The 16,942-nt window shown below is 33.8% G+C and overlaps 1 protein-coding gene across 2 annotated transcripts in view; it reads right to left on the bottom strand.

Annotated features, from left to right (window-relative positions):
• Positions 1-16,942, bottom strand: part of METTL25 (methyltransferase like 25) — a 57,833-nt gene that overhangs the window by 19,927 nt on the left and 20,964 nt on the right. For both annotated transcript variants that reach the window (XM_069858362.1, XM_069858373.1), the window contains exon 6: positions 1,178-1,272. In XM_069858362.1, coding sequence (XP_069714463.1) covers positions 1,178-1,272 — 95 coding nt within the window. The remainder of the gene's footprint in view (positions 1-1,177; positions 1,273-16,942) is intronic.

The raw sequence follows: 16,942 nt of genomic DNA, 5'->3' as shown, positions 1-16,942 counted from the left end.
CAAAAATAGGGTTTAACTGCCAAATTTCTATTATTTCTGTGAAATTTAAATAGATATATATGGAATGATCAGTACTGTCTCCTGGGGGTCATTTGCTTACAAAATTTATCTCCCTAACAATGTTGAAAAAAGGCCCAAACTTTTCCTTTCCAAAAGAAATGGAATGGGAGTGGAAATAGCTAATGCATCAGTTGAGGAAGAATAGGTATTATATGACACTGACAAGAAAAAGAGAAAAGACAAATCCTTCTTAGAAAGTACTTTTTGGGATAAGTTTTACATCTTTAAAAGGAACAGGTTTTTTTTTTCTTGCATCTTGTCAAGAGTAACACTTTTAAGCTACTAATAACTGTCCTCCTATACCTTCTTCTGATAGCATTTAATTACCATGTTAGTTCAAGTTTACATCACCTTGATATGTTAGCCTATATGGAGTCTTTAGTTTACACTGTTCTCCGTAACAGAGGTACACAGCTAACACCAGGAGCTAGCCAGAACCTGATGTCACTCACCTTGATACCAAAATTTAAAAATTAATGTAGGAAAGAAATAATGATCTTCTAATTGAGGCAGTGCTTGAAATTATCAGTATATATCTTGGTCTTTTTTCCAAATTAGACAACAGCTCATCATCCTGTCTTGATGAGGTTGGGTCTTCAAAAGCATTTCATCTCTTTGTGCAATGCTAAAAACATATTTCTAGTCTCTTAAGTCATACAGATTTTAGAGCTCTTCTAGTTTTTGGAACAGGCAGGCTTGTTTAGGTTTTAAACAGCCAGAACATTCAATATTATGAATCACAAAGGCGTTGGGGGAGTTACTGATTGCAGTCCTTCTACAATTACCTTGTTCCCTCCTAAATCCTTGGCCAGGAACTTTTACCCTGAAGGTTTACCTTGTTTAGATTTCAACAAAGGTTTAGCCTTTCTGTCCACTCTTAAAATACATTTCTGTCAATACTCATTTTTTCATGCCTTCAACAAGTATTAAATATATAAAGCTGGAAGGTCAATACTATTTTTTTTAGATATAATTCATCATGCTTACAGCATTAATGATGTTATTCTGTAGAGTCTTGGATTAAAGTCATGGCTCTAGGATTAGAAGCCAAAACCAATGAATCCTATGACATATGAATAAAGGTCTCAGTAGGACAAAGGAAAAAGGGGAATCATACCAAGCATGCTGACATTCTAGCATTGCGACCACAGCACCAGCCTTTGCCCTTCAAGTACTGACACATGGGAAATCCCCACACTTCCTCTGCACAATCTACAAAAGGAAGGAAACAAAAATAGGCACAGCTTTCATGGCTATTTTACTCTTACTTACAGAATACACAATGTGTTGAGTAAGAGGAAGAGTAGTTAAAGGTAGCAGAAATGATGTTCTAGTCCAGTAACAAAAACTGTGGTAGTGTTATTAAAAACGTTTTTTCCCTATAACAGATGTTATTAATTTATGCTGAATTTCTGATAAATTCACGTTTTCCAAACAATTTTGAGTGTCCTTTATGAAAACAAAATGTTAAAAAAACATTCAAAGGGACATGAGAAGAGTTTGTAAATACTCGTGACACTCCATGCCACTTCAGGAGTCAGAAGATTTAAGCCGGGCAAACATTCAACGCAGTAGGCCTTCGTATCACTTCTGATTGGGTTCTTCTATCATAAACACCTTTTAAACATCACACAGAACAATGTGTATTTGTTTATCTCAGTTCTGAAGGCCTATGCTCTGCTGCAAGGCAGAATGTTTGTTTTGCAGAAAAGAGCAGCTGCAAAGGCTCTTGCTGTTTCTTCAAAACACAGAGAAGCACTTGCATCACAATCTCTGCTTAGTTTGTTTCAGTATCATTTATATTTTGAATAACCACACAATTCTTCACATTTAATGCTCATGCAAAGGTGGAAAACCAAACTACAGAGATTACTTTATAGATGTTCCTAATACCTCATTTTAAATGCAGACAAACTCCACAATGTTTTGAATTTTCATCAGTGCATTTGTCAGCTAATTTTTTTTAGAACAGTGGATAAGAATTACTATTTTCTTTAAAAAAAACAAACCTAAATTGGCTAGGATCCTGGCTTTTTAGCACAGAAAGATGACTCGGGCATATTTAAAGATAAATCAGTGAAACAGGGTTAAAGAAAGGACAGCAGGAATATGACTCTTCAAATTTACCAGAAGTCTCAGATAGAAACACATAAGTAGAATTCATTTTGTGAAAGTTAAGCAAAAAAAAAAGAGAAATAGGAAACTATAAAGTATGTGACCCTCCTTCCCACAGCAAAGGTCCTTGCTTTTCTTAGCAGTAGTCACACATCTTGGGTGATATCCAGAGAGCAGCAGTAAGCAGGTAGGTATCTTCTGCAGGCAACCTCACACTTTGTTATCCTTTTAGCCCTGAGAAATATCAGATGCTTTTAGGGAATGGCCACTGGTTTGAGTGCCACAGTTTAAGAAAGGAAGGTTTGTTCTGCATAATTAGCATAAGGAGAAAGCAAGTTCTTTTAGACAGAAAGATGAAATTTGACAAAGCAGACTGCAACTGACTTGATCACTAGGAATGTATGACAAACCATAAAACATTAATTAACTTCAAATCTAATTTCTGAGTGCAAGGAATAAAACTGAATGTTTCCACTGCAGGTACACCAATAAAAACTTATTAAATGATTTTTTTTTGCAAAGGAAATGATGACTGTCACGGCTCCTATTGTATGCTTCACACTAGTAAGTCTTTCTAATACATACATTAAAATATTTCAAAATAAAATTCTCCAAACTGAGTTAGAAAGATGAAATCATTGATCTTTCCAATAGATCCTGTTCTCTAGGCAAACTAATCATTGATGTAAGTTGAAGTTGCTACCCAGTGAGCTACAATCTCAATATTAGTGCACTGTACTCATGCATAATTCTGAGGAATCTATGATACCTTTGAAAGAGATATTCAGGCATATCTTTATATAAATTATTGAAACTGTAAAGTAGAAGAAAAAGAGAGGGAAACTAATGTTCTAACTTAGTATATTTGCGTATATCCAAAGTTGCCCACATATCTACAACACTGCCTTGAGTTCTATTCATTTTGCCATACCCAGTCCACTTTCAACTACATTGCTGATTAAAAAAGGAAATTGTAGGATGAATATATTGCTTTAAAGTTCATATATTTATCAGCTACTTTTTAAAAACTTGGTAATTCTGTAACTCTTTTCAGTTATGCTTAATATTACAACGCTCACTAATTACTAATTACAATATCATGCTCCTTTCTGACAACACAGCAGCTTTTCTAAACTGTACAAACCTTAAAAAAACGTTTAAGCAACTTTTCAAGTACAACTATTCTATGGAAGATTTCACAGCAAACCACTCAAGTGTTCAACAGTACATGAAGCATTCACTTTAGAATTCAATAGAGTGGAGCCAATCGGACAGAATTCTCTTTTCCATGAAAAGTTAACAAAATGGGAAATTTGAGGTAATCATTTGATAAGCTGAACTGAAGCTGTGCTAGGATAATAACCTAGAACCTATTATTGAAATAGCTATGACTTCACCTCTAAGCCAATCTCTTTAAAAGACTAGATCACACATTAATTAAAATGAATTGCTGGAAATATTACATCAAATAAATAATTGCAAAAATAGCAATTGTATTACATTCTAGGACTAAACCTATAAACCAAAATATAATTTTTACGTGAATCACTTACAAAGGAAGAAAACGTAAGAAACACGATAGCTTTAAAATAGTGTCATGAACAAGATGAAAAGTTGTATTCTAGTTCAGCTTTGTCGAATGGTGTGGTTCATTGGAAACATACACAGATAAAATACTGATTAACGTAGCTTGAAGATACTTGCTGTCATTGTTCACTGTCCCTATAAATTGGATACATCTGGTAGAAGCAAGAAAACATACTCATCAAAATCACTCTAGTTATGCATAGCAGGGTAAGACAAAGTACAGAAACACATAATGATGAATAAAACAGAAAAGAACATTTCCAGCCATTAAGCCACATAACAAATTCCTGTTATTTCCCTCTGACTGAGTTTGGCAACATTCACAGTTCCATGGAAGAGTTGTTTCAATGTATATACTTCAACAGACTAATCCTGTCCTTAACATTCTTTTTTTTTGATAGTAAAAAACCTGATAGCCACAGCATTTCCTCTCCCAGAAAGGGATTTTAGTAGGAACTTTCTAAATTTTCACCAACTTTTTACAATGTTTTTCATCTCTTTTGAAAGGAACTTTATGAATATTGAAACGTTAAGTGGAAGAATCCTTTTAAAAATTCACATACTTTAAGCAATCCTTCAATAGATTTATAAACAGATGTCTCATGACTAACCCTTCAGAACATAATTTCTCACACTCCTCTAATAGGCAGAATCATTATATGTTTTGAGGAGGACATACTATATGGAGAAGTCTTTGGTTTATTACACACTTGAAATCCTGTGGAGGCGATTAACACTTTGAGAAACAAGTGCAAATACATCCAGATGCGAGCCACAACTGAAAAATATTCATAGAATTTTTCATGTAATGCTGTCTGGCAAAGGAAAATACAAAGTCTCAGATCTGTACTGGTAAAACATTTTAAACTCGAGTAAATGAAAGTCCAATACTTTATCATCAACTGAACAGGACTCTATTTCCTACAGTGTGTCGATTTCCTTTCTGAAATACTAGAAAACAAGAGTAGTATTGGATTCCCACTTCTGGGAATATTTTGCCAGAATAAAATTCTCATTTCTTAACTTAGTCCTGAAAGTAATATATTATTTCACGTCCTCTAATTACTTAGATCTTTTTGTAAGATTTCAGTAAATTGCTTTAAGTTTTGTAGAGAAACTGGACTTCCATTTTGTATATTTTTTTTGTAATACTGCAATAGTAGCAGCATATTCCATTAGAAGCATCTTTACTATTTTGAACTTTGTTTATAAATTACTTTCTCCCTTCATCTTTCAAATGAAAAACAGGGCAATACCTATGGTACACTGAAAACTTCATACTGAGTAGTAATAAAGGATATATCGCAACAATTTATAATTAGATCAACTTCAGCTTCCCTCATCATGATTTAATTCTGTCTGCATACAAAGAAAAGCTTCAGGCAAGACTCACTGTTGTGACCATCCTGTTCACAGATCTAGACTCTTACTATCTCAGCAGTGTTTCAGAAAGATTTTTCAAAAGAGCTCTCTAACTAACAAAACAATAAAGTGTAGCTAGGAAACAGGTTTTCCAAAATATAAAGCACTGAATGTTCTCTATTTATGTTTCTTTTTTTAGTAGTTATAGAAAAAAATGCTTGGCAGTAGAAGTAAGATGCAACGATTACATTTGATCATCTTCTCTATGTGCACAGAGGTTTCCAACAAAGTTCGAGAATGCAACAAGCTTCTCCACTGTCTTTAATATTGGGCATTCACAGTTCTTCAACTCCAAATAAGACACTAACATTTCTAGTGTATTAACATTTAAAATTTACCTTGCGCAGCTTTACAGCACTGTATAGTTTCTATGAAATGACAGGACTAACAGGTTTTATTGTTACGAGACAAATAAGCTTAACTAGGTTCCAGATGGTCTTGCAGTTTCATGCTTATCTTCCTTTGCTAACATTTCATAGAATCATAGAATCACCAGGTTGGAAGAGACCCACCGGATCATTGAGTCCAACCATTCCCACCAATCTCTAAACCATGCCCCTCATGAAAATTTCATGAAAATGTCTTTCCATTTATGCTTCTCATCTTTTTACTTTCTTGCAACTTCAAACTGCTGTTCCAAATATAACTAATTTGCTATGTTTTCTGCTTTACCTTCTAGAAGAGATAGTTTTATTGAGATAATATATTGAACAGCATTTGTTAAACTTATCCTGGCAGAAACAACACAAATTTTGTCAAGAAACAATGCCTACCCCAATGGCTAATGGATAATTTATGAAAGAAAAAAAAACAACAACAGGGTTTTGTTTCACTTTTGTGGTACAGTATAAATATATGTAACATATTTGAAATTTTTCATGTGCTCTTTAAAAACAAGCAAGTTATAGGAAATGGCAAATTGCTATAAAATAAAGGATTTTGATTTTCTGGAAATGCAGTTTATCTTTGCATTCTAATTTTAAGATCTTAAGATTTTCTAGTATACACACAATGACAACAGAAGATATTTACTTTCTAGTAATCAAATTAATCAGATTGTATATAGCATATAGCAAAAAGAAGGCAGAAATATGCTTTTGGTGCACAAGCTGAATATTCATATTTTGTTTAAGAAATCATATTGTCCTTATTGCATTCCTAAACTTTTTCTTACTTAGGCAATTTCAAATTGAAATGTTACAAAACATCAGTCTCTTGAAGTGTTTCACCATGAGAACGCAACTTCAAGAGAAAGAGCTTACTCTAATTTAGTACAGCTGATTGTATGCCCACAGAAGTGCTACATAAACCATTCACATGGCAGTTTTTAGTGAGAGATACCTTACACTTCCTTTAAAAATTACCATTAAGACTAAAATCCGTTTCTGTTCTGAACTTCACCTATAATTTTTGCCATTTAATTTAATGAAGAAATGTAGTAATAATTTGAAGTGATAATATTAAAATGTTAACATTAAGAATATTAATTGTATTTCAAAATGGTGCATTATCAGTCGTTTCTAATACTACCATTCAGTGAGTTATCATTGCAGTATAATCCTGTCAGCTCTAAATGCTTAAATGTATCTTTGCCTCTTCCCACTTAAAAACTGCACTGGATAAAACCATCTGTATCTATGTTTATTTATGAAGTGTGATCAGTATCACATATAAAATACTGCACATAGCCGTGCAATCACTGTAATGTATAAGTGCTCCTAAGAGAACTTCAATTTACTATTTTCTTTATTTTTTTATTACAAGTCACATCTCCTACTAATTTGCTATTATTTTGATATTAACAGCTAATTCAGCTGATTCCTTTCTGATGTCTTAGTGCCTCATCTTTGTTCATCCTCACAGACTGTACCCTCAATTTCCAAATTCCACTATAGTTATGAACCATAATTCCCCAATTTATCTCTCTACTTTGCTGTATATTTTAGGTACTATGTTTATGGTGGTACTTCTCACTGATTCATGGAGCTGGCTTACAAAAGTTTTGTTAATTTTTTTTTTTTCATTACTTCAATTTCAAAGCATGAGAAACCTGGAGTTCGAACACATTAATTAACTTCAGTTGCATTTTTGTATGTCACATCCAGTGCATTTGAGCATCTATGATCTCCTTCTGAGAACATGAAAGAAAAAAAAAAAACAAATAAGAAAATAAAAGAAATGCAAAACTATGTGAAGGCTCCATTTTGAACCACTCCTGGGTAGCTAGAGAATACCAAAGGCAAAAATAAAAGGAGCACCAATTGTACAGAAAAAGCACAGCTGACTGAAGATCAGACACTGCTATCAGTCTGACGTACTTGTACAAGGACTGCTAAGAATATTGAAAGATCTATTATTCATATACTGATTGGCCAACATGCTTTGGGATTCTTGCCAAGGGTAGCATTTTTAGCATCTAAAATTTGAAAATGGCTGAATCTGCAAGGCTGGCACTAAGATCTGCTCTTCATCTATTTAATTCAAAGAGCAATATCTGAGAGGTAACAAACATAAGAATCACATCCTTACTTGGGTAGCTCCTGATGTATTGATGGTCAGGATAAAAAAAAAGCTGTAAAAGACAGGAGTAAATTATTCCCTTTCCCATTGTTCCTAATTATCCCCAGTCTCCTTATTCCTATTATAGTACTTGAAGTTGTTAGAAAATTCTTGCAACCCTTAAGAGTGTATGGTAGATGGTCCAATTACATCTTTACTCATATAAAAACCTGCGATCTAAAAACCCTTGAGAGGATCTTCTGTCTAACTAGAGCCTTCCTTATTCCAAGGAATATAGTCAGCATTCCTAGAAGTGTAAAACTAAAGCAAAAAAAAAAAACCAAACCAGGGCACTTTTGAGGACTGTAAATGGTATTATAAATTTAAATACATTTCTCTTTAATTTAACATTCTCTTTTTTAAATTAACTAGATGCTTTTAAAATATTCTCATGAAAATGTTCTTCGTAGAGAAATGGACTTTTTATATCTATTAATCTGAACACAATAACACACTATTAATAACAGAAACATGCTACTGAAAACTAAAAGGAAACCTTGACGGGCAACAGAAAGTGAAAGATAAATGAATGGTTACTGAAAGTTTTATGTCAGTGTTGGCTTTACATTAGGAGCCACGTTAAGGTAGGGAAGGACCTCCATTCTTCAAGACTCTTGGAAGGCCTTTAATGATTTACAATCTAAAAAAATCAGACAAATATAGACAAAAAGAAGCAGAGTGAGGATGGAGATGACAAGCTCAGGCTCAGACACAGTTCACTGAAAAACAAACCTGGTCTCCCAGGAGAAAAGAGTTAATTCCAGTACTACCAATAAATCCAGGAACTATATAAAAGTTTAGGTTAGTAGCTGTGACAGGAAACTATAACAGATTGTTTGCTAACACTATATTAAAATACTGCTTTTTTAGACCTGTTCCCTAATTCTAGCCATATTAAAAATCAAGAACAAAACACGAAACTCCAACTCAAACACCCAGTGAATTAGAAAATACAGTGTTTGATTCAGACATATATATCAGACTAAATACTATGCCATTTCCACTTATATGATAATTCAGAATATAGTTGTCATTTTTCACATGCACAAGCCAAAATATTTACTAGTAAAAGGAACATTACATTCTGGTATTCAAAACTGTAAATATAATATTAAGAACGTTACATTTTTGCAAAGTGCTAATTAGAATCATGTTAACTGGAAAGGAAAATGACGCCTAATTTTTAATTTAAATTACCTGGAAAAAAAAATCACATCTTTGCTGGTAAACATAATAAGTGTATAGCTCTCTTCAGAGGAAAACCAAAGTAGAATATTAGGATACAAGATTCATAAGCTGCCCTAAAAATGTATAACTAAAGCAACAGTATTTTTCTGTAACCTCTTTATATAGTGATAAATTCTTTTCAATTTTCTTATGTATAAACATTTATTTCTTAGACTGGACAATGGAATATTCTGTAGTTGCTTTTAATAAACTCTGAACAAAGGGAGATGAATTTCAAAACTGGCAGAGGTTGTTTTATACACTAGACTTGTCTACCTCTTTCGTTTAGAGAAAACTCCCACTGAAGCCAATTACTGCCTTTTCATAATACAGGACATCTCTCATAGCACTCAATTAGCAAGGCATGACACAGCTTTAAAAAAATGAAAGAATTTATATCCTAAATCAGACAAATCCCATTTGTAAAGCAAGAGAAAGAGGTATAACATATGCATAGATGTAATATCTATCTATCCTTTAATGTAACCAGTAACGTTAACAGAATTATATTTTATACCTCCTACTTCTAATTCTCATCCCAGTCGTCATTAGCCAGCAGATGTATGTCTGATCTTAGTGGAAACAGGTCTTCTGTAACAAACATGATATATGCCTATGCAAGAACTGTAGGAATGGATATGTTATTATTATAATTCATCCAAGTCTTCTGCATGACAAACCCTGTAACATCCAAGCTGGAATCAACACTCAAAGGTCAAATTGTACATTAGCTTATCCTCACCAACATCCTGAAACTGCAATGCTCAGTGCAGAATACTATGCTCAAAAGCAACCCTGCTCAAGTCATTCAGATACTAAAAATTGTTTAGCCTCCTTATATGCTCTAGACTGAGGATTAGAACATGCACAATTGCATATTTCTGTTGACATTATGCTACAAGGATGTGTAAAAAGGCAACGTCCTAAGACTTAAAGAAATCAGTAACCAGCAAATTTATGGAAGATATATTAAATGACTTTGCAGAACATATTTCAAGATGGGAAAGAGTTTTCTGAAGTTATGTATTTGAAAATGGCTTTTGCCTTCAAAATAAAGCTTCTAATTTTTTTTATTTCAGTTTGAAGCTCTTTGCATTTATTCTCCCTCGTCAAATATGACTATGTGTTTACTTGCCTAGTTAGCTATAAAAGGCACAGGGTAAGAGATTGTATGTTGAAATAAACAATTTTTTTCTGTTTCAAAAACTGTAAATAGACAATAAATGACCATTATTACATTCCTGCAGATATTATTGAAATAAGTGGTGTATTGAACATGTTTAGTTCATCATTTTAATGACATTTTGTTTGCAGAGAATTCATGTTAGAGACCTTGATGACCACTGGAGAAACAGGCATTAGTTTGCATACCATAAGCTCTTTGCCCCTGACAAACAAAGCCTATCATTATGCACAGACTTTATTCTTACAGAAGTCCGGGAAGGATTTAACCTGTTCAGGCCAGCAGAAAATATACAGTGATATGGTGCCTCAATAATGCTATAAATACTTCCAACCAAACAGAGGAGTAATCTTGCTTACCGAGGATTTATAGCTTTAGTAATTCTTGCACTCTAAACATAATTCATCTTTTTGCACTTCATCTCGGTAACAGCCATTATTAAAAAAGTGACCATTTTTTTGGTCTCAGCTATACAGTTTTTATTATGTTTTAAATATTCTAACTCCATTTCAGAGCATGAAATTGTTAGGGTGTTATTCTGAATCTCCTTGAGAGAAACCATAATCTATTTTATTATTCTTTATGGTGACAGAAGAAGAAAGGTTATTGACAGTTAACTTTATTAGGTCAGCAGTCTAACTGGCATAGGCAAAGAAAATATTTTTCTTTCAATGGTTATAGAAGTACAAAATAATTCTGTATGTTCTTTTAAATTACTTTATATAGACCTTAATTTTTCTTTAATCTCAAATCTCTTCTATCTTTTTCAGGTATCTGGGTATCTACAGAATTTCTTATAAAAAGACTGTAGTTGTAAGACTACCATTGTGATAAAACTATAAAGCTTTTCTCAAGGAAACAAAGCATTGAATAAAAGCTAGATGTAATTCTTAACCCACAGTTCTACTCCATAGGAAGAAATCGTCATATGAGATATCTAAAATGGAAAGACCCCTTGAAGAAGTTATACAAAAACAGGAGTTGTAAACATGAAAAAATTGCCAAGGCCATATGGCATTCATCCAAAAACTAAAACCAGGATGAAATTGCTAATCTGCTCTGTGCAACTTCTTGATTAAAACTTTTACGTTCTAGAGATATGAAAAGCAGGTAATATAATATTATGCTTATGAAGAGATCAGGGGAAGGTCAAGGGAGCTTCCAAACAGGAAGCCTCATATTTATATGGAGAGAAAGTATTTTAAGGGCTAGAGTCATTGGCTATATGAGCAAATATAACATATTTGTGAAGAGTCAAGGTGACTTTGCTAAAGGGAATTCATATCTCACAAACATATTGGAATTTTTTTTGAAGGCTTCAAGTATCAGACAAGAAAGATGGTGTGGATTTCCAGTTGGTATTCAACAAGACCATTACAGAAACTATCGAAACACAGAACAAGATATAAAGTATTCCTATGGGTACAAAAGTGACAGAAACAAAGGATGGGAATAAAATATCATTTTTCACAGAGGACAGAGATCACCAGCAGAGGCCTAAGGAGACTTGTGCTGGAACAGGTTGTTGATCAAATTCATAAATGATCTGGAAAAGTTAATACTGCGTACAATGAAGTCTGCTCATGATCCAAAGAGTAATAAAATATAGAGACCTTTCTAATAAAAATTAGAGATGAAATGGCATAAAAAATTCAGTGTAGATGAAAGCAATTCAAATTGGGAAAAATATTAACTTTAAATATACAGTGAATGGCTTCAAACTGAGAGCTGACAGTTCAGTGATAAGATCAGCCCAGTACTACTACTATGAAGATTTATTAAGGAAAAAACCAGAAAATGCTATTATGCTACTACATAAATCCATGCTCCACCCTAATCTTGAATACTGTGTTCGGATTTGTTTTTCTTACCTCTGATAACAAGCAACAGCAATCAAAACGGTGCTGAGAAAAGAAACAGGATTGTGGCAAGTAAGAAACATTTCAATAAAAGGAGTAAGTAATACAAAAAATTAAAGCTGAAAAACAGATAATCGGAGAATGAAAAATTTGTAAAATCATGAATAAGACAAGAGTAAATAAACAGGGACAGATATGTACTGGCTTTAACATCCAAATTTAAGGCGCTTAAAAAAAGAAACATGCAGTTAGAGGTTCTAAAACAATTACACGGATACATACAATGAACAGTTGATTTCTTACTGTAGCATGCTATAGATGCTAAAAGTCTACATTTGTTCAAAAGTTAACTGAAGGATTCAAGGAATAAAAATCCATCAAGGGATATTTAATGCAAATATACCACTTTGTTCCAAGAAGTCAAAACATGCTGGAAACATGAGAAGGTTTTTGGAGGAAGCACTGCTATGTACTCCCTATGATTTGATATTCATCTATACATGCCTGCCCTCAGCCTCTATGGAAGACAAGATACTGGGAAAAGAGGAACCTTTTAACAAATTACATGATTTCCACATCTGTTTTTACAGAGCCTGAAGCCAGGATGTATGTATATTTTGTATCTCATTCGATTGTGTTATCAAAATATTATTTTCTATAAAAATGAATTAATCTTCTATCAGATACTGATGCCACATCTGTTAAAAAAGGCTAAGCAATACAGACATTCAGACTATACTGTCAGATTTATCAATCATAGAATCATAGAATAACCAGGTTATAACCCACTGGATCACTGAGTCCAACCATTCCTATCAAACACTAAACCATGCCCCTTACCACCTTGTCCACCCGTGCCTTAAACACCTCCAGGGTAGGTGAATCAACCACCTCCCTGGGTAGCCTGTTCCAGTGCCCAATGACCAATGTACCAATGTAGCAGACAGAATGTGAAAGCAAGCTAATTCATTAACATGAAATTGTATTTTGATTGCAAAGCAAAGAAATACAGACAGAAAGAAGTCTGCAAAATTCTCAGCTATTCCAAGTATTCAAGTACTGTGAAAAACTCAGTTTAAAAATATTTCTAATATAACATCATTAATACGATGAAAGTTTGGAGCTTATTTGAAAGTTGGGACTACCTCAGTGGATTTATGCCAACTTAAACTAATTGAAGATCTGTTTCACAATGTGTTTCAATCATAAAAATAACATGGAAATTATGTCACCCAACCTTCTGATTCCTTTAATAAACTCCATTAATGCTAATAAAATTACAACAAATCTGTATTCAGATGTGTTAAGTTTCGATCATAACCAAGGGACAATTATTTATCTTTAATGATTCTGAAATCCTTGAGGATTCACATTACAAAGTGAAACCAAAATCTTGCATTCATTTCCACTACTAGGACAGAGACAGAGTAATTATTGAGTAAAGATTATGTTACATGAACAAGTTATTCCAAATAATGATATAAAATTTTCATTAACATCTTCTGAGATTGTAATTAAATGGAGTTTTTCTTAAGCGGAAATTTTTCAGTGGAAAGTAATCTTTATTACCCTCATCAAAGTCCTTCACACACAACCTTCTTTGTTCTCTTTCCATATACTGCAAAACTCAGCCAAACTCTGTCCCAAATAACCCAACCATGGCATGTAACTCCACTGCATAGTAGTATCTCAGTCTATTCTGGGATTCTAAAGAAAGGAGAGGAACTAATTAAACTGCCTTTTTCCTTCATGGTAAAGACTATATCTTCCTTGGCGAAGGAGTTCACAGTTCCCATCACTAAACAGGATTTTGCTGATGGGAGCAGGAGTGAAGAAAAATGTTCTTCCATTTCAAGAAACAGAATCAGCTGTCATTAAAATAATTTTCAAAACTCAGATTTAGGGCATGCTTTAGTTACTTGTCCATGATAAAAATCCTGGCTTTCTAAGTTATAATCTCTTCCTGTGTACACACACAAAATTATAAATGTTTCAAGTTTTAACATATTTTCGCTACATTTACTCATGAAAAATACTTCAGAATCTTAAATACGTAATGCTCTCATATAAAATCTGTAAAACTGACCTAGTTAATATTTTTTTCAAGTTTCATAGGCTTTTTTCTGGATCAGTTTTGACAGAAAACACCTGGGTTTTACTGACTTGTTAGCTCTGTCGCAAATTCATGGAAATGTGCCCCATGCTGCAATATCTAAAGATGCTTTGGAAAGGAAATCAAGCTTTTTGATCTTTTGCTTGGAAGTGTTTTACCGTGTTGCCATGGTATCAGGGATAGCTATTTTCACATACTGGCTGTGGAATATCTTTGAAAATATACCTAGGAAATGCATAAATCATCTGTACTCTGATACTCCTAAAACAGTGTCTAATCTTTCCATATTTTACTGAAACAGAACGATATAAAGCCATTCTTTAGAAAATTTGGTTTTGAAGATTTGTCTGTCGAATCCACCTTATTCAAGGCCTTTTAAATTTTCAAAAATCTGGTAAAATTCTGTATGTGAATTTTGACAACCCTTCGTATCCCTTTCAGTTCCCTTAATTATACTCAGTAGCTTTTAAAAGTTGAGAGCATAACAAATATAGTCAAAGTTTTAATTATGTAACTTGAGAGTCTAAGGACTCTTACTCTCCTGGAAAAGCTTTGCTGAAACCTTCCAGAGTGCCTGACCAACAAGCTTTTCTTCACAGCTTTCAGGATAGCCTACCACACACCTTCTTAGTCCTAGATCAGTGATCTGACATTGGAAACACTTACAAAAGCTAGACTTCATGATTTGCAGTACTCAAAACCTCAAAAAGGTTTTCTATCAGGCAGCTATCACTGAAGCTACCTATAAAACTGAAATTATGTCTTATTTCAAATTATGAAATACTTATAAATACCTTCTTAACAATAGTAATGTTCAATTGTTTTTTGCCTCAAAACAGGATATCATATTGAAGAATTTCACTAGTTTCTATACTGGTACTTATGTGTTTCGTGGTATGAAAGAGAATACAGAAACACATCACTTCCTTTCTAAGGGAAGTCAAATATTTTGAAAATACCTTAGATTTGCAGTTACTGTCTGTTAAAAGGATAACCGTAGTTCACCTGGTACATTGCCCCAGAAATACATTAGCCGATTGAAGATAAAGCAGCTCCCCGAAATCCTAGGAATAGTTCCTGAACAGAGGCACAGAGTTTGTTTTAACCTAAGAATCATTAGCAAACTGATTTTTTTCCTGAAAAAACTGCCGTAATGGACCACTATGTAAACAGGTTTATGCAAAAAGTCTCTAACAAATAGTAAAATTCTGACTACACTGATGTAACTGATTATCTGATGCAGTAACAGTGAAGAAAAACCCCAAAGGAATCAATTATACTAATAGCTAAGTGCATTTTATCCATAGGAGAATCTCTGTAAAAACAACCAATTCACTTTAGAGAAAGTAAAAGTAAAACTACTTAAAATTTTCCAAGAGCTGTCATAATATTCCTTATTAACTCAAATTTAGTATTTGGTACTGCTTATAAAAGCAGTGAAATTTAAAGACAGGTGTTAAAGGTCATTGGCTTCAATTTTTTTTAATTGAATGGAAATTTAACATTACACAGCACCGCTTGATTGTTGCAGTTCCTACTAAATCAAAACAAAGGCCTTCATGATCTTAAGAGTTCAAATTTACTCCCAGCATAATGTAGTCCCATTATAAAAACTTCCACAAGAATTTAGTGTATTTATAGATACACAGGACACTGTACACTGACACTACTAATATTCAAGACTGTGACTACTGGCATCTACTTTCATCAGAAATGCTTCTGAAGTATTTACAGCAGATCCGATGGCAATCTGAATCAGGTAATCTTGCAATATCTCTAGTACTGTTAGAATATATGAGGAATATAAGGCATTATTCCTTGTAGTCAGCTCCTCAGAGACAAAAAAAAACCCCGAAACCCAAACTTACAATAACGAAGGTGATTCAATAGCCTACTGAAACCAGCATAGTAACATTTTGCTGATACTTTGTTAACTCACCACTTCAGACATATAAACACTACATTAGACATCAAAACACGTAAATTTTTTTCCCATGAATACCAGTTGATTCCAGTTAATATGAAGTGAAAACACCATTTTTCACTGGTCTCAAACAAAACTGGTCTCAGTGTTAAAAAAACTTGACTGCAAAACAACATACAGCCCAACCATCTCAAGTTATGGTAACGTGTAGTCTGTAGCAGCGTTTTCGTAGGCTGGTGCACCTGTTTCAGCAGGGCTTATGAGAACAATCACCTGCATTTACATTAAAGAATAAGAAGCAACAAAGATGGGAAATATGCTACTTTGGGTGATGGTGCTTTGGGTGAAGGTTCTTTGAGGTGGACTTGCCTGAACATTGTCCTCAAGAAGATAAAAAAGCTTTTAAACTGGGAAAAAAAATAATACCTAAAACAGAGCAATGACATTATTAAAACAGAGAAGCCTCAAAGCTACTAAGTCAAGATAAAATTAGTATTAAATGCTTTATAACAGAACTTCCCACTGTGTCTTCCCAAGCAAGTCCTTTTTTACTGGACTGATTCCAAACTATAAGTGATTTCCTGTGTTTCAGCAAATTCTGACCAATTCTCTCTTCCTTAAGAAGACCTTACATCCATCACCACACAGATCTAGCTCTAAGTCTGAATCCTAACACTTAAGCTAGTCTCTCCACATAAGTCTTCTGTAGGTCTGGATGATGCCTAGATTAGCCAGTAGCTGTCTTGAGTTTAGTGTCAGAGCCTGGGCAAGTGAAGGACTACCTAAAGTAGAGACTACATTGGCTCAGGGACTATACAAGCAAACTGGAAATATAGAAGTGCATGTGACCACATGGGATGCCTTTCAGGCAGCTGAAGCAACTGGCTGGTATC

Source organism: Phaenicophaeus curvirostris, chromosome 1 (assembly GCF_032191515.1).
Source record: "Phaenicophaeus curvirostris isolate KB17595 chromosome 1, BPBGC_Pcur_1.0, whole genome shotgun sequence".
Lineage (NCBI taxonomy): Eukaryota > Metazoa > Chordata > Aves > Cuculiformes > Cuculidae > Phaenicophaeus > Phaenicophaeus curvirostris.
This window is presented reverse-complemented; position numbering and strand designations above follow the sequence as displayed.